The sequence below is a fragment of the Lipophrys pholis genome (genome assembly GCF_963383615.2).
Source record: "Lipophrys pholis genome assembly, chromosome: 7".
NCBI lineage: Eukaryota > Metazoa > Chordata > Actinopteri > Blenniiformes > Blenniidae > Lipophrys > Lipophrys pholis.
Genome location: NC_137638.1, coordinates 5,601,551 through 5,623,641, shown reverse-complemented (window position 1 = coordinate 5,623,641; position 22,091 = coordinate 5,601,551). Strand labels below are relative to the sequence as shown.

The 22,091-nt window shown below is 42.4% G+C and overlaps 1 protein-coding gene across 1 annotated transcript in view; it reads right to left on the bottom strand.

Moving 5' to 3' along the window:
• abca2 (ATP-binding cassette, sub-family A (ABC1), member 2) overlaps positions 1-21,441 on the bottom strand; it is a 51,039-nt gene extending 29,598 nt beyond the window's left edge. Inside the window, exons 1-2 of the mRNA XM_080468434.1 lie at positions 21,150-21,441; positions 1,922-2,015 (exon numbers count right to left, since the gene is read on the bottom strand). Coding sequence (XP_080324560.1) covers positions 1,922-2,015; positions 21,150-21,215 — 160 coding nt within the window. The 5' untranslated portion in view covers positions 21,216-21,441. The remainder of the gene's footprint in view (positions 1-1,921; positions 2,016-21,149) is intronic.
• Between the last annotated feature and the right edge of the window lie 650 nt (positions 21,442-22,091).

Below are 22,091 nucleotides of genomic sequence, written 5' to 3'. Positions count from 1 at the left end.
ACAGGAAATAAAAGGCTTTTAAAGTTTCTCTAAGAATTGTAATCACATTATTAAGTAATGATGTCAATGTTATCGGTGCATGTTTAGAGATTAAGTTAGCTTTGAGGCTTTCGTTGCGTAAATCAGGCCCTGGGCGGTGAACTGAAGACACAGAAACTACGGCACATGGCGAGGAGGCGGACCACAGCAGAGCAGCAGTGTGAGCTGCTCAGCTTCACCAACATCACAGCAAAACATTTCAACATGGACGACGGGACGGAGACTACCGGGGTAACTCATGCAGCCTCCCTGAGCTCCGGCAGTGCAGCTCAACATGTAAAGACAGTTTTAACAGCAGCATACGGGACGAGATGAAGAAAAAAAAAAAAGAACTCAAAGTAAAACAAAGTTGAGTTTCAACATCGACATTGACCCCCCTCACCCCGTGCCGCAGTGCTACCTACTGTAGCGCTGCTTCCTCGTGAGGACCATAGTGAGGACATTAGTAACTACATGAGAAGACACTTCTATATCAAAGTTATACACAACTGAGACCCTGTTTACGCGGCAACATTTCAAGTGAAAAGCATTGTTTTTGCCTTTTCGTTTCAGAAAGGTTTCACATTTACACGGCAACGTTTTAAAATTATGTCCGTTTACATGGAAATGGCAGAAACATTGAAAACAATGTCGTTAGCGTGTCAGGCCACTAGTAGGTGCTGTTTGTTTACCTTCGCCAACGAAAGTTGGCCGACAAGGTTATGTTTTCGTCTGTATTTATTTATTGGTTTGTATGGGTTTTACCAACTTTTTGAAAAAACTAATCACCCGAATTGCATGAAATTTTCAGGGATGATTTGCCATCATCCAATGACCATGTGATTAGATTGTGGGACGTTAACAGCGAACCATTTCTGAATAATTCCCAAAAAACTGCAAAACATTTCCCATTAAAAGGGGATGAGAGAGGCAACTCAAGGAGGAGATAAAAGGAGATCAGCGTCTGTTGCCATGGAGACGCTACCTGCTCAGTGTTTCACACAGTGATTTAGTTACCTGACCTACCTAGTTAACGGCTATCATGCTAGCTATGCTAACTCAGTTCTGCACACTAATGCGGCGTTGGCGAAGTTCTGCGCTCTACCGAGGGCCCGGTACTAGTTTTTATAATGAAACCACACTCACGGAGAGAACAATAAGCTATATACATTAACAACGGCAGTACATGGACATTGGTATGGACGAACGACCGAGTTAGATTGTTATTACAGGTGACTTTCATCTATGGTCCATACACGAGCCACAACAAATCTTTTTTCTCCCTGTTGTTCTTAAAAACAATTCCTCCACACGTCACTTTGAACACGGCTAAAACGATGTAGTACATATGCCAGGCCTTTAGGTGGAGTTGTAACCCTGCCACAGAAATACACCAAAACCAGAGAAGAAGATGCAGGGAAGAAAAAATCCTCATATTCGGGAAATCCAAGAGTTGAAATGCAACTTAAACCTCAAGATTATTTGTGCTTTATTGTTAATGTTTAGATCTTAAAGGTAAAGTAAGGAACGGCTCGCAGCGTCTAGATATTTATACTTTATTTTTATTATGGTAAGTGTTAATCTCACAGATTAAACTTAAATTGAGACTTTTGTTTTGGTTGTGTAGAATAGCATTTAAATTGCCAAATAATACTGAAAGAAACCGACTATCCTGATATTTTATGTCTTTTTTGTGATCCTGGTCCTTGCATGGTAGCCGGCGCCATTGGTGTGTAAATGGGTGAATGTGAACGTGACTAACAGTGTAAAGCGCTATATAAGTGAAAATCCATTTACAATCAAAATGTTACTTCTGACAGGAAAGAAAGGTCCAAACTGTGAAGTGTCAAACATCCTGAAAAACCTAAACCTGTATTAAATGCTGCTTCTTGTCTTCTCATACCTTCTTTGACAGGAATGGCTGGTTTCTTCTGCCGCAGACCCAGGAGGATGAAGAAGAGGACAAGTGGGATGAAGATCTCAAAGGCCAGCACCCACTGTGGATGAAAAAAAAAAATCAATTTACTCCACATATATATATATATATATATATATATATATATATACACACACACCGAACCATGAAATAATTTATTAAATATTGAAATAATTATATACGTTTTTTTTGTTATTTTTGTTGAATTAATGACGCATTTATATATTTAATTCCAATTCAATAAATGTTTTATTTATTTGATTTTGGTACATTTAGTCCACTATATGCTTCTTCTCATTGTCCTTAGTTCATAAATCTGTTTCTTCAAGAAGAGCTACGATCTTTCTATAGAGCATCTTCCTCCCACAAACTGATGTATCTTCATCTGAACTTAATGAGTTAATCAGACTGACCCACACAGTACTGAAAGCTCAGCTAATGCTAACGCTAACACTACAATGACACAGCTGTTTTATGAGGACACACAACTTTTCATTTTCTGTTGCAATACGTAGCTAGTAACTGTAATAAATTACTTTTATTTTCACTGTCCCTGATCCCAGTCTGGGGTTTTAATCTCCGATCGATGTCACAAAGCGCATAAGCCACTTCGACATGAGGCCCTTTTACTTTGCTTTTCATTATTCCCGATGGAGGAAAAATACTGTCAGTGTCTAAGATTCAATTAGTCCGCCTCTGGACTGGACACAGAGCAGACTGCGGGGACCAGACAACATAAATCAGCAGGAGGACGACGAGGAGGACGAAGAGGAGGAGGAGAAAGAGGAGAGATCTTTTTCGTATTCTTGTGGACACTTGGACATATTCCCACATATTGGGTGAACTTCCTGTTGGTGTATTAAAGCCAGTTCAAACTGAATTTTTACATTTTTTTCTGTATCTAGATTATATGAAACAGGAGCCGGGTGAACACGCAGCTGCTAAACAGTCTGTGGCTTCTGATAAACTGAAGTTCCTGCTTCATCACTCAGTTCAACCGAGCCGACTCGTCCTTCACCTCCCCGAACTGTAATCAAACTGTGACGACAAGCAGGCCACAGGAGGTGTGTGTGTGTGTGTGTGTGTGTGTGTGTGTGTGTGTGTGTGTGTGTGTGTGTGTGTGTGTGTGTGTGTGTGTGTGTGTGTGGGTGTGTGTGTGTGTGTGTGTGTGTTGAATATGACAGCATAGTCCTCTCTTGTTCCACTGTCCACAGAAACCATAACCTCTTTGTAAGACTCTGTGTCTGTGTGTAGGTCATGACAGACAAACGGCCCATTTAAATAGGAGACAAGAGACCATAGATTCTCTCTCTCTCTCTCGCTCTCTCTCTCTCTCTCTCTCTCACACACACACACACACACACACACACACACACACACACACACACACACACACACACACACACACACACACACACACACACACACACACACACACACACACACACACACACACACAGCTGGGTGAAATGCTTCTGGTGTGTTGGAAGAGAATTTCAAATGTGTGATTTGAATAACAAATCATTGGATTTATGTGTGAGTGTGTGTGAGAGTGAAGGGTCCTGGAGCTTTCACACACACACACACACACACACACACACACACACACACACACACACACACACACACACACACACACACACACACACACACACACACACACACACACACACACACACACACATATCTTTACATGTTCGAGGTCAAACACCCTGCGGACTGCCAGCCCTCAGCCCTGGTCGCTCTCTCGCCGTCTTTAAAGAGTAACAGGTGTTTTTTCAAACATTTCACATCTATAAAGAGAAGGTGTCTAACATGAACATTTTAAGAGGCTGAGACAGAGTTGCAGACCAAGACCCAGATGAGACCATGACTTTGAGAGGAAGAGACCGACTCAAGAACATTTTATCGAGGCCTGCAACTTTAACCAATCGATGCAGATTTTCCGCAATTTTGACCAATCGTGAGGCGATCGTCACAGTGAGTGTATGCAGTGTGTGTGTGTGTGTGTGTGTGTGTGTGTGTGTGTGTGTGTGTGTGTGTGTGTGTGTGTGTGTGTGTGTGTGTCCGGTTTTTCTGGTTCCTGATAAAGTTACGATAGTCTCACAAAAATGTCATATTGAGCACAGCAGAAAAACAGTCCGTGTGAACCGTTCATGAACTCTTGCGAAAACAGGGGCAGCCACACGTTCAGCCAACTCTGAAACACAAAGAACCTGTAACTCTGCTGCTGCAGATGTATTATTAAGCAGCCGCTCACCACTCATTTGCAGTTCAGTTATTAATAATTGAGAGGCCGATCATGACTCTGAGCTGGAGGAGGACGGAGGCTTCGGGGACCAGTGAGCGGGATTGAGTCCAGGACGCCGCCACAACCAACCACGTGTCGCTCAATAACGGTGTGTTTCAGTGCAACGCGTCCGGACGTGGAGGGAAATTCTGCTGTTCAGTACGAAGGTCCAAGTGGAGAATCAAACTTAATCTTTAGGATTTATTGGGTTGGAGGAAGTCAATCCATCAGGGAGGAACGGAAGTTTTCCACAATTCAATCTTAATATATTTTATTCTTTGAGCTTAGTGGAATGACAACATGTCAGATTGGATTTTGAGGAATTTACCGTACACATCTCAAAAAATAATATTGTTATTTTAAAGATTAAACGTGTTTTGTGGCTCCAGGTGAATTTAATTTGGTGGATAAGTTACAAAAAGAGTTCTATTGGCATTAAAAGTTGTCGACCTCTGTCATAGAACAATGCTTCCTGAATCAGTACTTTCTCAATCCAACTTCAGATCAACGACACACGAGCGATCATTGACTTCTCTCTTGAAAAAGTTTTCCTTGTTATCTTGGAATTTGTAGAGTTGATTCTTGAGATGGCCGTTCCAACACATGGATGTATGAAGTCTAATATATACGTTGTACGCAAAGGATACACAAAGAATAGACATAGCCTTTGCGTTGTCTGGAACTCTGCAGAAACTTCAACTGCACAGCTGGAAAAGAAACACTATGAACGAGTTTCAACCGATCCTTCTACGCCCCCTAGTGTTATGGCAATGAACTACTTCACGGGTCAACCTTAGTGCAGAACTTCTAGGATGAAGCGACCGTGTAGAGGCTATGCACTGTACGTACTGTTGACAGAGTAGGCTATATCAGCCTTAAAACATTTTTTTAGCATTCATAGAGGATAAATGACGTTAACGTGAATATTTCCATTTGGATTATTTGTTGCACTAAGCTTTCTCTTCTGGATGTTTCAGCTTGAGTGAGGATTTGACTTGATTTCTTTAAATTCCGATAAGCCGTCGAATTGCCTGTGATGTTAGGCCCATTAAAACAACGTTTTGAAGTGAAGATGCAAAACTGTCGTTGCGTTTCGGGTGTCCGTTCACAGGAAAATGGTGCTCGGAGTCACTGAAAACACAACTAAAATGGCTTACAGAGTGGAACTTTTTAAAAAACACTTCGTCTCCATGGAAAAGGCAGCAAAGCTGCTACTGAGCATGAGCACCACGGCTGTAGTAACTAATTCTTCTGCACATGCTCAGTAGATGACAATAACAACTATGTTTCCTCCAGAGTGTCATGACTCCCAGTCCATATTCTCCTGGGACTTTTATTTTGACAGTCACCGTAATAATAATTCAACTTGGTCGTCTGTCCAACCAGCACCAACTTGCTGGCATGCTAACTATATCGTTTTCAGCGTTTTTTTATGTTTCTGTGTAAACAGACATTGTTTTCAAAACAATGGCACGCAGACAGAAAACTTTGCAGAAACAAAAATCCAAAAACGTTGCGTTTTCACTTGAAATGGTGTCGTGGCCTCACAGGGAGAAGGTCCGGGTTCAAATACAGACTGGGGCCTTTCTGTGTGGAGTTTGCAAGTTCTCCCTGTGTGGGTTTCCTTCCAGGCACTCCAGTTTCCTCCCACAGTCCAACAACATGCGTGTGAGGTTAGTTAGTGACTCTTGATTGCCCAAAGGTGTGAATGTGAGTGTGTGATTGTCTGTCTCTCTGTGTTTGTCCGGTGACAGACTGGTGACCTGTCCAGGATGTATCCTGACCTGGAACATAGTAGGCTGGGATTGGCTCCATCGCCCTGGGACCCTGATCATGATAGATGGATGGATGTTGTTGTGAAAATGGGGCCTTAAAGTCCAACGAAGATGAGTAAAATCAGACTGGGATTGAAGAATTAAGACTATTCACAGTCGTCCATGAGAGTCATCGCACCGCACCACCTCATCTTTTAATCCCTGCTGCAGTAAACCCCGACTAAAAGCCCCCCCCCGCCACCGGTCCTGCCCCGCCCTCACTGGGGGAAATGACTCCCTCCTTCTAAATGGATGCGTCATCTTCAGTCTGGCTGCGTTGCCCTCTAATCACACTCGTCCTTTAAAGGGCCACTTCGCCTCAAAATAAACAGAGATGGACTCAGATGTATCCCCGCTGAGCAATTTGATCGGGCTCATACAGTTGGGAGCCGGCGAGGACTCGTCCTCCGGAGGACTAGAGGACACTCCGTCCGCGGGGGTGGATTAGCAAAAGCCTGATAAAGCTCGCTTCAGCAGAGGAAATCAAAGCTTTTTAGGCACAACAAACCAACCTAAGGTCGTCACTCAGGTGCCTGTCCTCTGTGGGGACAGTTTAATCCTTTAAAGGGAAGTTTGCAGAGGTTTCTATGAGGTTTCTATTGATAGTAGCTTGAGGTCAGCATGGCCTCAGACAGGAGAAACAAGCAGCTGCACACATGGCAGCTAAATGATGTTAGCAATGCTCTAAGTGAGCCAGCTGGTCTAATGCTAACATATCAAACGGATGATCAGCGTGACTTAGCTCTAATGCTAATACGTCAAAGGGGCAATCATAGTGAGCACAAAAATAGAGGAACAAAGTCATTTTCCAGAATTAATGCTCGTATACAAAAATGGAAGCTCAAAGTGAGTTAGCAGCTCTAACTCTCTCGAATTCAGCTGTAATTCTCTGTTACCTGTAATGCCCTTTTTTTATTGTGTTCTTCCCAATTGAACATCAATTTCTTTCATAAATAACTGATTTTGCATTTAAAAAAAACCCAACAAAAACAACCCCCAGTCTTTAGGTTATGTAACATGCTTTTTTCATCCCACACATGGATCTGCTCGCACACATTGGCTTTGTTTGTGTGTTGGCCGGCCTGAATGCTGTCATTACTTGTTACTGTAGGAGTTTGATCATGACATGTTGACAAGTGAATGTAGAGAAAATGTTCAACAGGTTGGACGCAGAGGCTTCTTTTAGAGACTATCTTCTGACATGTGACCAAACCAAAGGGGCACCGAATAGTCCAGGTTTGATAGTCCTATCAAATCATGGTACTTAAAATGTAATATTATGAATTTACATATGATATGAGAGCTCCTGCTATGAGTAATGAGTAATGGTTTGACTTGCGACAAAAGGGACAACTTCATGATGGAAAAGTTAGCTTTACTGTATGCTGAGTCTAAAGCATACAGTGGTGATGGCTAATATTAAGGCTAATTGATTAGCGTTGGTATTGAAAGATCTGAATTGAATGAGCTACTCACAAAGCTAAATGCTTATGAAAGAAAGTCAACCTTTGCTTGAGGATCCAAATGCTAATCACAGCTAATGTGGATGAAGCGAATGCTATTGCTGCTTACAGTGGGGCATGTTAAATGTCCATGTTAGTTCATGATCGATGACGCACTCCTCATCAAGTCAATAGTACATCTCAAGCCAATGCTATGCTCCACAGGCAACCGATACACAAAGGCTATGCGTTGCCGTGAACCATCTCCACACAAAACTGAGTCACTGCCGATCTTTCAGCCAAATTGCTCATTATGAGGAAAATAAACACTACCAACGAGTTTCATGTGGTTTCAACCTGATCCTTCTACGTCCCCTAGTGTTATGGTAGTGAACTACATCACAGCTCATGCAACGTCAACACAGAACTTCCAGGGTGAAGGGCCTGCGTAGAGACTACGCAATTCCCCAAGCACTATGGACAAATGGATATTAGTCTTTAAAACGGCTCTGGGTGATGTTAATCCTACCGGCCAGCGCATGATGAGAAAGACAGCAGCTCTGAAGCTGCAGTAACTGGAAGTGAGTCAGTAAACTGACGAAGGTAGAAATCAGTTAATTGCGTGGCAGTGGGTGAGCTTGTTGTTGGGTGACTGGACCCATCTGTTTACAATAAGAAAGTGTGTGTGTGTGTGTGTGTGTGTGTGTGTGTGTGTGTGTGTGTGTGTGTGTGTGTGTGTGTGTGTGTGTGATTCATGTGAAACGCTCTCAGGGTTACATAAACATCTGCAAGCAGCAAACACTTCAAACCTCCACACACATAAACAAACAGAAGAGGCAGCTTCCTCGGATTATCACCGTCTCGCCCGTTCACGTAAACAAAAAAGTGAGTGGATCAGATTTCAGTGGGTCCATTCTTAACGTCATAGCTGTTGCCATGACGATGGGGGCTCGGCTCATCCTATTGGTCCACTGTTCACCAATCTTCACAATGTATGCAAAGACTGATTTGGACTGACAGGAAGCTCTCATCCCATTGTAATAAAAGCTTTCATTGGAAATGTTTTGCAAATTATTGCTAATTAGTACTTAATGAGTACCAGAAAAATACTAAGATTGCTGTAATTTAATTTTGTATATTCACCCCAGTTTTTCTTCAACAGCATTGCTATTTATAATCAAGTACAATCTGAGCAATGTAACAATAAATGTCCTTGAGTACAGTATTTTAGTATTCTGCTAGTTACTCTGAAAAATAGTTCCTTTACTTATTGCTTGGGAAAGATAACTCATAACTCCTTATGGACAACAGAGTCAGGAAGATATTTGGATTAGTTGAAGTTAAGATTAGTTGAATGTTTGTATAATAGTTGCATTAATTTAAAACATTTGAAATGTTATATTTCTTTAGAATGCATTAATTTTAAAACCTGTAAAAAAAACGTATATGCAGTTTAATATGTCGTATCTTTCATTATTTTCTATCTTACTACTTTGTCTATGAACTTTTCTGTTCTTGTTTTATATGGATCTGTGCATTAAAGTTTATAATATTAGTTTATTAGTATTACATCAATCAGTGGGAGGGAGATGCTCTATAATCTGGATCATCTGAACTTATATCAGGTTAGTGGGAGGAAGATGCTCTGTAATCGGGATCTTAGCTTTTTTTAAAGAAACAGATGTATGAGCTATGGCAATGAGACAAACTACCAACGAAGCTTACAGCTATTTAGACATGCTGATGCTAATCACAGCTGCTGTCATGGATACATGCTAATGCTAAAGCTACTTCCAGTGGAACAATTCCCATGTTGCAGTCAGGTGGACTGAGTTTGTTCAGCATTATTGAGCTGATCCTCCAGTCAACAGGAGCTTCGTGAAACAGTGACAGGTAAAGACAACAGCTTTGTGTAACGATAAAAAGCAGCACTCAGCATTTTGTAGTTGGCTGTAGGGTGAAGCCCAGTAAACAGGTGGCTCTCCCTGCGGGACACACACACACACACACACACACACACACACACACACACACACACACACACACACACACACACACACACACACACACACACACACACACACACACACACACACACACACACACACACACACACAGGTAACTGCTCAGTAAACATTCACTGCGGTTTGTTCATCTTTCATATTCAAGCGTTTTGTGCTGATGTGTTTATTTTTCACCATGTTGACCTTTTCAGGCCACCGTAGGAAGCAAAACAATGAGAGGAGACTGCAGAAGGAGAGAGTAGAGAGTGGAGGTGGAGGTGGAGGTGGAGGAGGAGGAGGTGTTGCTGGCCAAAGAAAAGCTCTACAACCACAAAGGAGCCAAAAAGATTTTTTTTTTTTTTTTAATCCCCATAAAGAAAAAATATGCTGCTTCTGATCTGCTGACTCAGCAGAACTTTTTAATACTAATGCAGTATCTGAGATTATAAAAACAGCCCTGCAGCTGCACTGCCGACATCAAGGCTTTCTCCTTTGGTCCAAATCATTATCCGAGTGCACTTAAACACATCGCGCAATTACCTGTGAGAAAATAGAAAGTCTGCATGTGTTAGTGTGGATTAGCGTGGATTAGCGTAGTTTGATTGGACCTGTAAGAGCTGCTGCAGCTGGAATTCTGTTGTTGATATGGCTCTGATTTGAAGCTGATCCCCCCCCCCCCCCCCCCCCCTTTGTCTGGCTAAGACAAATCCTCCTCACAATCATCAAATAGGCCATCCACACAAAAAAAACAAAACAAAAAAAAAGCAGCTGTATTCATGATGGAGCATTCGGGCAGAGCACGACTGCTGGCAGAAAGTCCTTCAGTCCCCTTGGCTGCCAGTCTGTGCCAGTCGGATTTAGCTGAGGCGGACAGACAGTAGCAGAGGAAGAGGAGGATGAGGAGAGGGACACAGACAGCCTATGAATTATTGAATGCTTCTTCCTTCCTCCTGGGATGTGCACCAGAGACAGCAGCTTAGATTAAATCCAGAGATGAGATGAGGAGACAAAGGACAGCTTGTTGCTTTAGAAATGACCTCTGTGCTGCTGCCTGCACTCTCCAAGGCGTCGTCGACTTCAGCTTGAAACGTATTGAAATTTGGGAACGATCAAACATTTATTTCCTAAAAGTAAACGTTTTAAGATCCTTCTGGAGCTTCCAGTGATGTCGGGTGAATTTGTCACAGCTCACGACATCGACATCCTGCATGTTTTACACTGATGCGCACCTGAATCTGGGAAATGAGAGACGAAAAACACATTCGGAATTCCTGTGTGAAATGTTTTGGTGCAAATTTGGCATTGGGATGTGTGAGAATCAAAGGAGCTTTCACAAAAAAATACTTTTGCAAATAATAAAGTGTTGATTCAAATGGGAAATCTACCAATTCTGTTGTAATCCAACTTTGTTGAAGTCCCAGTGATTATGGCCGGAAATGGCTGAGAGTAGCCAGCAACATCAAAAAAAATAAATAAATGGAATCCCTGTATAGAAGTGTAAAATATTCTCTTTACAGGGATTATTTCATCCAAAGCTGCTATTTCAATGAAAATGACAAAGTATATGTCTCCAATTTTAATCAGTGTGCAGTAATGAAGCATTTTGACACACAAAGTCGCAAACTTGGCTGCTAGTTGTAGAACGTGACCATCGGAGACTTGGTTGCTAGGCAACCTGCTTGCACTCAAGCAGAAGAAAATCAACCAAACTCCATTTACTGATCAGCAACATATTCAGAAATCTAACAGTTGTACATGAACGACATTTTCAAGTCAAGCATTTCATTCTTATTTCATCTTTTAAGAAAGGGTAAACGCCCATTCCGTTTTCTATATTTATATAAGATACAAAGGGAAGGATTTAGGTTTTGCCTGATTAACATACATGTCCACATGCAAAAGAAACAAGAAGAGAGACTGTCTAGAATCTAGACCAGACCTATCTACTCTCAAACAGTAGTTGCATCTAATTTTCTGCCAGAATTCGGCTTTTTGCAGATCATTAACTTTTCTTATCGTACGATTTTAGTCATCTCTTAAGTTCATCAATTGACACACTGTGAAACAAGGACTTCATGAACTCGTTTCACTGCACAACGTTGCCTATATCCTAGTTAGTGTAGTGTTAGCGCTGTTGCTTGTTTTTGTAATGAAAACACACACACATGCATGCAGGGAACAATACGCTGTAAACATTAACAATGGGGGTACACGGATATTTGAATGGGCAGATGATCAAGTTGGACTGTTAGGTCCTAGGAGAATATGGACTGGGAGTCATGACTATCTAGAGGAAAACATTGTTCTTATTGTGTTATCTACTGGAACATGTGCAGAGGAACTATTTACTATGGTCGTGGTGCACATGCTCAGTTACGTAATACAAGACGTCATCTGCATATAATGACATCCCGTTCAGTTAACTCAAAATAGGCAACCTTCATCTTCTGGCTTCACTTGGACCAAGAATCAAGAGGCGACAATGTTACCCTGAAGCTGTTCGCAGCTGTTCTCCAGACATGAAGAGGAGAGTCTCTCTTAACCCACGTCGTTTGATGGGGTTGAATGTGAACTTTAGCAGTAAGAGACTTCCTGACGCCGCTACAGTGTCATCTTGACTCTTAGTTTTGCGTCGTCGTGGTGTTGAAAGGTCAATCATTACCACCCCCCCCCCCACCCTCGTCTCGGGTTTCTGCAGGCTGGGGCAGATTTTCTTCAAGATATTTGCTTTCATTTACCCTTCTACTGTTTCTGAGCAGCGTGTCTCTGCAGCATCCACACAGCATGAAGCTGCCACCAGCATCCAGGCAATCAATGAGCAGGTCAAACATGAAGCACACGCTCATGGATCTCTGTCTCTAAACTGTCCAAGTATCCTCTGCTTTTGTGAACGGTGGAGGGGAAATTGATTGCAGGGGCCTTTCTGCTAAATTGCATCTGCATTACATGAGAGGAGAGTCACTGAAATGTGACCACGAACTGTTGCCAAATATCAGAACCTCAGGAAAGGGGATCCAGGAGGATAAAACAACCCAATCAATTATAATCACACCAGCGTAGAAGATTTATGAGTGAAAAATTCTTAGCTTTTTAAAACAACCTCAGATCAGAGCCGCTAATAAAGATAAACCGAAAGATACACCTTAAACTTTCCGTCACGATCTTTGATGAAACGTCCTTCACCTTTCATGACGTAATAACGTGATGCAGGTCTGTCCCACGGTCTTTTCATTTTCACTAGTGTTCATGAAGACTAAACTACAGCGAACGTTCACACCAACTCTACTTCTGCTGCCCTGGTGCAAACGTCACATCAACCCTGTTACCATGGCGACACTGGGAGCACAAATCATGTTCACTCTGGTGTTGTGGTGCTTTTTGTCCGTCCAACAGCGTTTTCTTCTTCTGCAACATCCCTTACTGCGTTACAAAGTGCACTAAAAAACAACTTTAAACACTTAAAATAACAACTTTTGTTTGTCTTTCCCGCATCACATAATTAATGTGTATAAATACATAAAAATAAAGAATCAAATCCTACATGAGTGGAAACATGTAAACATCAACATAAAATCTTCTTGTGGACTTTAAAAATTTTAATTACTTACATTTATTTCCATTTTTTATGCACTTTTAGTGTTTAATTCCTCTCGACAACCTATTATATTATTATATTATTATTATTTTTTTAATCTATTTACAAATTTATTCAGTTATTTATTTCATGGTGTAGTTCACCTCATAAAATCTATTTATATACTCTTAACATTCTTTATTTATTTATCATTCCTACATAAGCTATTGTTTTAGTATTGATTCATGTGTTGTGTAATTTACTAATGTTAGTTTAAAAGAAACAGGAAGAATTTCAGAAGTTAACACACAAGCTCGTTTGCTGGATGAAGCGTGAACCTAAATTGTTGACTAGTGATTGTAACCGAGAGATTTCAGTCGGCGGTCTCCAATGTAATAAGTTCCTCAGCGTTATCCTACCTTCAGCTGTCTACAAACCGTATCCACTCAGGATCGGAGCATCAGATCAGCAACATGGCCGCTGAGTGCCAGAAAGTGCCAACACTCCACTGACTCAATTATTCAGCATCACCAGCAGCACATGAACTGTGAAGGCAGCAGCTTGGTTTCCAACTCCCACCTGGTGCATGGCGCCTTCCATCACCAAGCATGACGCCAAGTGTGGGGCTGAATGGTGTAAAGTGAACCTCAAACACGGCGCTCATAAGGTGTTGATGGCGAGAAGCGTCACGCTTCAGTCTGGTTTGAGTGACGGATGGGTCCAACGTCCGACGAAGCCAGGAGGAGTTTCCTCTGATGGAGGAACGATAACAATAAGGTGATGGCTGGATTACTTCCTCCATCCAGTTTGACTACGGTTTGACTTGTTGTGTGTTGGAGATGTTTGACTGGTCTGTACTGAGCTGGATGCTGCAGACCATCATCAGTCTGTCCTCAAATATAATGACTCAGCAAAACTTCCCATAACCACTCTCCAAAATGTAAAAGGTGCAAAAATATGTAATAATGTGAATGCATTCAGGTTGGCGAAACTGCTGTTGGGTGCGATATGTCCTTTACTTTTTTCCAGTTATGGAGCAGTCCCGATTTTGCAGTTGCCTTTAATGTATTCTCCTCCCTTAAAGGTACTCTCAGTTTGCCTAAGAGTGAATCAATTCATTCATCCATCTATCCATAACGGCTCCAGCTCAGGTAGGATTGTGTCGACTCGCGCCTAATTCAACTGACACCGAAGGACAGGTTTACTCACCATAGTGCAATCACAGAGATTACACACAATGATACACACACCTACAGCCAACTCATAGTCACAAATAAAGTCTTTGAATTGGAGCAGACGGCAGAGAAAAACCCGAGCACGCACTGGAAGAACATGCATCCATCAACCCATCAATCAACTGGTTCAAACTAGGAACATTCGTGTTGTGAGGACACAATGCTGGCTACTATTTCACGTCTGCATCCAATGTTAGTTTATATTGTTAACAACAAAACATTCAATTAAAGCTCATCTGGGCTTGTTTCGGTGAAGACGGGTCAGGAGACCAGAAAGTCTCAAAGTGTGGGAGCATTTACAAAAAGTTCACCAGTTTAAACACGTTGGTAAGTAAATTAAAAAATTCAATTAAATTAAAAAAAACAAAGTCTTCAGATTGGAAACATGTTAACTCTGGAAAGTAAGTTTGAAGAAGGAACATTGTTACTGTACTTCACATTACTCCAGAACCTTTTTCCAGTAAACTCTCAAATATTCAGCTGATCTCAGCTCGTCTTGCAAAACGAGGCTAACGTTGAACTCCGGGTTCTAAACGGGTTTTAAACGGCTACGTAACGACGCAGGTATGCGATGTCATTTCGCGACAGTAAACGCGGGACGAGCACGGAGAACACGTTTGTTGTGGCCTCCACTCTCTGTGACACAGCTTGCAAAACTTTGTTGTTCTGAACAGCCTCATTCAGGATGAACCTGTACCAGTGGTGCTAGGTACCTCAACGGAGCGGCTACGAAGAATGGTAACGGGGAGGTACCGTGCTTTCGCTAACATCCGCAACTTTGGTCAGTGAAAATGCACGAGACCCCGTCCAGTACCGTCCCATGGATGGCGATATTGAGCATCCATGGGAAAGCCTCCTCTTGCGGCGTTGTTTCGGGGATCTTTTACGAGTACGAGTACTCCGTGCAGTATCGGACCCGATACTGATATCGGTGCATCCCGACTTACCAGTCCAGGAAAATCTTTAAAATTAAAACCTTAACGGCTGATGGACAGCTAATGTCAGCGTGCTCCTGTAAAGGAAGCTAAGATTTCTAGACGGACTCGTCACAATCAGGAAGTCTGACGACCAGAAGCTAAAAACACTCGAGTGTCCTGAAGCTGCCTCACCGGATTCATAGATAACCTCTCCTGTCTCCTGTGAACCAGCTGCTGCTCTATTAGAGCGCACAGATAGCATTTATAATTCATTTAGCTGTCGGTTAACCTTCTGCCTCAGATTTGCAACGCTCTCTTATCAGTCTGCAGCTTCATCCTTCATCCCCTCGCTCTCCTCTCATCTTCATGAATGCTTTCCTGTTGTGTGTTTTTCCACCTCTCTCTCTCTCTCTCTCTCTCTCTCTCTCTCTCTCTCTCTCTCCTCTCTCTCTCTCTCTCTCTCTCTCTCTCTCTCTCTCTCTCTCTCTCTCTCCTCTCTCTCTCTCTCTCCTCTTCTCTCTCACTCTCTCTCTCTCTCTCTCTCTCTCTCATCTCTCTCTCTCTCTCTCTCTCTCTCTCCTCTCTCTCTCTCTCTCTCTCTCTCTCTCTCTCTCTCTCTCTCTCTCTCTCTCTCTCTGCTTTAAATCTCTGTTGTCGAGTCCCTGGCTCTCTCTGCAGTCTCATAGATACCCAGCCGGTGGGTTCTGCGCTGTAAGACTATCATTTAAAGAGAGACCAGATCTAGGTCAGACTCTCAGCGAGCTGGTGGCGGGAGCCCTTGTGTGCAGCTGAGCACGCTCACTTTGGTTTCCGTTTGCGATTGGCTGTGTTTTCCCCTTCGGATTCCGCTCAAAAGAAACGTGTTAATATAGTCAGACATGAAGCAGTGCTCAGCTCACCACCTCACCAGTGAAATAATTAACTTCCTTACGGCGACGCTGCTCAATATTTCATACAGCCGGTGGATCCGGTGGCTGTGAGTAATGCTGCCCGAGCAGAGCGGGCTTGGCTTTCACACCTGAAGTTTGGTTTGATCCCGGACTCATCAGAAGGAGAACGAAGCTCGACCCCGGCTCTTTAGGGCTCAGAGTGAGTGAGTGAGTGAGTGAGTGAGTGAGTGAGTGAGTGAAGTTTTGAAGGGAAAACGCAAAACTTTCAGTGTTTTGCTTGTCATTTACGTGACAACGGCGCTCAGATTCACTGAAAACACAACTTTTTATAAACGGCTCCCAAGGTGGAACTTTTGGAGAATGCTCAGACTCAGTCGCCATGGAAACAGGAGGAAAATGCAACTGTATGACTGTATGAAAAGGCTTGGGCTCCATCTCGGTGTAGACAGCGGAAACCATGCTACTGCGCACCACGGCCTTGGTAATAAGCTCTTCTGCACATGCTCAGTAGCTCAAGTTTTCCTCCAGAGTGTCACGACTCCCAGTCCATATTCTCCTGGGACTTGGTAGTTTTATAGTTGAGTCGCCTGTAATGACATTTCAACTTCATCGTCGGTCCACATGATGGTCTGTGTACTCACATTGTTAAAGTCTTCTTCTCTGCGCTCACGTGTGTGTAGTGTAGTACTCATGGCGCTGTCGGGTGGATGCCTATGTGCAACGGACAACAACAACAATGGACGCCTGCTGGGCGCTTGTGTGAAGAGATCTGCTGGTATCCGCGTCTGTACAATCACACTTTAAAAGAGTATAAAGATAGCAGGACGGCTCAGAACTCCTGGAGTGAAATATCAAAAACTTTAACGCCACCAGAAGTGGAAATACTTATGGGATCGCTTTGTTACGTTATTGAACGCGCACCGACGTGAACCCTGAAATGTAGCATGCATGGAACCGCGGGCTCATCCGCCAGGTCCGAGCGGTCTGCGCACACTTAAAGCGGAAAGTACGGAAGAGCCTTTATTATAACTTTTTGTGTTAAAATCCTGAATTTTGCATTATTTTTTCAACACATAAACTTATAAAGCAGAGCGCTAGTACTTTTATGTGTACTTTTAATGCCCCTACAGCCTTATTTATTTAAAGATCGGCTACTGGGATGTTTTTAAAGAGAAAACCTGGATGTACTTTATGCATCTGGGCCATGACGTGCTTCTAATTTGTGCACGAGCCGGACTCGGTCAGGAGGGACCGACATATGGGAGCGGAGCGAGCTGAGTGCTGACTCGCCCGTTCAGCTCCACCATCAATCCGATGGACAGCCGTAATGAGGCCGGAGCGGAGCAGCGCCGCTATAAATCCAGCCAGAAATGACGCAGCCCTTGCTATTAATACAACACGAGCTCTCTCCGGTGCGCCTCCCGGTTTGAAGTCTGCAGGTAGATGGGATAAAAATATCCCCCCCACCCCCCCCGCCTCCTCCTCACCCCTCCATCAGGACACCAGCAGCAGAGTGCAGAACGAGCCTGGACTTTCAGAAAGAGCACAAACGGTAAAATTAAAAGTGCTGATGGGCTTTCGGTCTGTGATGGCTAATAATAGATGCTGTAAGGATTAAAGGATTCACAATATGCAGAGTCACACTGGCAGAGGTCACCACGTCGGATTATAGCTCACATCTGCATGTTTTCACATCCATGCGAGGTTTCTCTTCGAATGGCAATATGCGAGATTTCTTTATGCTTCAGGCTGTGAGTTTTCAAAATGTCTCGCCTATAGAGGGCGCCAGCGAGCTTCAGAGGGTGCAGCTGTAGGATGAATCCGGGGGGCAAGGGGATGCCTTTTTTTTTTCCTTTTTTTTGTAAAAACAAGATAAGAGACTTGTTTTTATGGTGAATCTAATCATTTGTATAGATTTTAGTATCCTCAAAGTACTTTAAACTGTTAGTGACATTCACATGTTCACATACTAAGGCTGCTCAATAGATCGCAAATTCTTCAAGATCCCAACTTGTTCAATAAACATATAAAAAACTGACTGAACTGGGATCAATTAGGCTTCCATCACTCTGCTGTGTAAATTCAAGATGGAGTTATTATGTTTACCGTACTTTGTGGACTAGAAATCACATCTGGAGAAAATGTGCTTAAGCTTATATGTGCATGTCCAGATGGAATAGCTGCTGTTACAGAACCTCATATATAGTACTAAATGAGGTTTTAATAAATTCATTCAAAGTCATTTCTTAACATACAATAAGTCACATGGCCAGTCAAACGGCTGAAAGGTTGTGATTTATCATCTAGGAATTACGGTAAAATGTTCTGCTAATTCCCCCAGCTGGTTTGAAGAAACTACAGTATTTTTTCCCGACTATAAATCGCATCTGTCAAAAAATGTGTCACAAAGAAGAAAAAAAGTCACATTTATAGTCCACATCTAGAAAATTAAGAGGATTTTTTGTTTTGGAGACAATGTTCTTGCTCCGTCAGTCAAATACAGTAGTAAAGGAGGTTCATCTGTCGTACTGTAGCAGTTTTCTGTTATCATACAGTGACAACTAGTGGCTCGACATGATATCTACAGGATTGTTTTCACATATAAGTCACTTTTTAAGAAAAGTCAACCATACCAGTCAGACAATTAAAGAAAGAGCCATAGTCCAGGAATTACGGTAATTACGACAAGGGCAATAAATAGTCATACAGTGACATCTATTGGTCGAACATGGAACGCAATGTATATTTTATGAATGTGTACGCTGCATGAGCGGACAAACAACTAAAATAAAGTGGGATTTATAGTCCATGAAGTAGTGTAATCGCAAAGAGCTGTGCGACTAACCAATCGAAAATTACAATTAACTGACAAAGAAAAATGGCTCGATAAGACATTAATATTGTCTATTTACGAGTTTGTATATATTGCAAATGTTGTAATAAAGCAAAATAGAAAGCCACAAATATAAAATTAGCGAGAGAAAACTTTTGCTTCTTATTCTCTATCCATCAATAAAAGTACCTGAAGATTTTAGAACCACATATACTGGGACCAGGGACACACACACACACACACACCCACACACCCACACGCACGCACGCACGCACGCACAGACACACACACCTAGTGGTACAAAGTGGTACTACAATCAATTCCTAACTGATGTTTATATGAATGTTTTTAACAATATAATATAACATTTCTTAAATTATAGAACAATATACATTGATGAGCTTTAAATTTGTATTTTTTTTGGTGTTTTTCTTATAATCACTGCAACTTTACATCAATAAAAAAAGTCCTGGTTTAGCGTCTGTCCCGCTTGTACTCATGAGATTTGGAAGAAAAGGCATCAGAATTCTGATGATGAAACATGATGAAATTGCGCAGTGACACTTTTTTTTTTTACATCGGTTAAAGCTTCCATGGCACCAAGAACGGCTTCAAAAGGAGGCTGGAAAATGCCCCCATCTGTGTCACTGCTCCCTCTGACCTGCTGGATCATCATATAACAGAAGCATTGTCTCTTCCTGTCAACATCCCCAAACCCCCGAACAAACATGTCAGTGTGTGAGAAGAAAAACAGCACAATTCCAAAGAAAAGATGCATACAGAGATGTGGTTTTTGGTTGGTTTTTTTTTGCTCTTTTCAACCAGCGCAGGAGCCCGATGTGGCCCGAAAGCCTCACCTGAGAAAGAGCAGGCTCACTGCTATTTCAGGCTTCGTTTACACGACAACATTTTCAAGTGAAAACTGAAAACTTTTATTGTGTTTTGGGCGTCTGTTTACACAACAAGCCAATGAAAAGACAGCTTTGGACACAGGGAAATGCTGTGTTTGCTACTGCACATGTGCAGTACAACCATAGTTAATAGTTCTTCTGCACATGCTCAGCTGATGGACAATAAGAACAAGGTTTTCCTCCAGAGTGTCATAATTCCCAGTCGATATTCTCATGTGTCTTGATAGTTTTATTTTGACAGTCACCGTAACAACAATACAACATTATCTTTAATAATTCTGCTTTAATTCGAGTGACTGTAAATATTTTGTCTTAATTTTGATTTAACTGTTGTGACATGTTTAAATTACTTCAGAACATTTGATTTTTCTTTAACATCTTAACCTTGTTCTCAAAACTTCATTATTATTTCATATTTATTTGATATAACATCATTATTCATTGGTTCTCTAGACTCAAACTTCTTTATTTGCTCTATTCAAACTTTAATCCTAATATTTCGGGACAATTTCTTGAACGTTTTCTACATTTTGAAGAACGTAATGATGATTTTAACTTTATTTTTGACTTTTTTCTTGAGATTTTTAAACCTCAAACCTGCAGGCGATCATTAATATTGTCAAACGCCTATATTTGTTTTAAATCTCTGCTATGTATGATGTGTTTGCCTGTTTAGGAAACACCTTTCAATTTTAAACATAATGTTAGACATTAAAAAAATCTATGTATTTTGAGCTTCGTGGGAACCTTTGTAACCTCTTTCACTTTGAATGTTCAGCCCATATCAAGCTGCTTCAGGTGGAATTCGCTCCACAGACTAGAAGACAGGGACGTTTGATGTATTTGATGATGAACGTGTGCAGAGCGGAGCAGCAGAGGCTGGGTGGTGCTCGCTCTCTCCACTCCCTCAACTTCCAGGAGGATTTGCATCAGGTGGTGCAGAGGAGTGCGTTCGTGGTCAGCTCAGGTCCCACACACACACACACACACACACACACACACACACACACACACACACACACACACACACACACACACACACGACGACAACAACAACCTGTTACAGCAGGGGCGCGAACGGGGTGGGGGGGGGGAGTCACGCAGCTTTACTGCGGTGTTATTCAAACACACGCACACACACACGCGCACACAGGCAGGTGAAATAAAGCGGTAATGCAGCAGGAGCGCGGCGGCGGAACCGACGCCCGTCTGATATTTATATAAATAAAAATAAAAATTCAAACTCCCCCCATGACTGCTGCTTTCTGCGTTGAGAGAAGACTTACCGGCCCCCTCCTCTTCAGGCTGATGTTCTTCCACAGGAGGAGATGGAGCTGGTGCAGGAATCCCATCTTGGCGTTTTTTATTATTCTAACACATGAGCGCGCACGCGGGCTGGGGTTCAATAACCGGCGGGAGCCCCGTCCGAGTCCGCCGGGAACCGTGTGGGCCTGGGCTCACGGTGGCGTCTCGGTGCGGAGCAGCGGGCAGCGGCGGCCGTGTCGCGGGGAGGCGCTGAGCATGACGCCGCCGGGCATCGTTCCGAGTCCGCACCGGCGAGTCCGAGCGGCTGTCTGCGGCGAGGGCGGAGCGCAGCGGGGCGGCACGACGTGGCATGAAGCCGCCCGCAGCCGATTACACCGCTGCACGTCCCAGATCACCAGTGCACGTCTGAGAGCACGCCACTGCACGTCCCAGCCAGCCGGCCTGTGGAGAGCTCAGCGGCTCGGCTCCGGTTAATGCGCACAACAGCACTGACGCTCCACGCGCTCACACATGCGCTCTTCAACAGAGAGCCTTGCAGACAGAAATAATAATAATAATAATAATAATAATAATAATAACAATAATAATAATAATAAAGGAGATTGTTATTATTATTAATCACCCCAACAATACAAAAAAATGTTTTTATGAGAAATGATTCTAAACTCATAAAAGCGTTAAGAAATACACAGGGAAGCTATGAAAATATAAAGTGATCAAAAGCAAATATTTACAAAGGCAATTAAAAACAAACAAACAAATAAAAAACCATACAAAGTGAAATGATAAGTATAAGAAAAACAAGAAAGACAATAAATAAATAAATAAATAAATAAATAAACAAACACTAAAGCAGGCAAAAACATTCACAACAGAACCATTTTAAATAAAATCTAAAAAAGAGATTTCTAAAAAACTTTAAAAAAAAAAATGAACAGGGAAGCCATAAAAATATTGGCAAA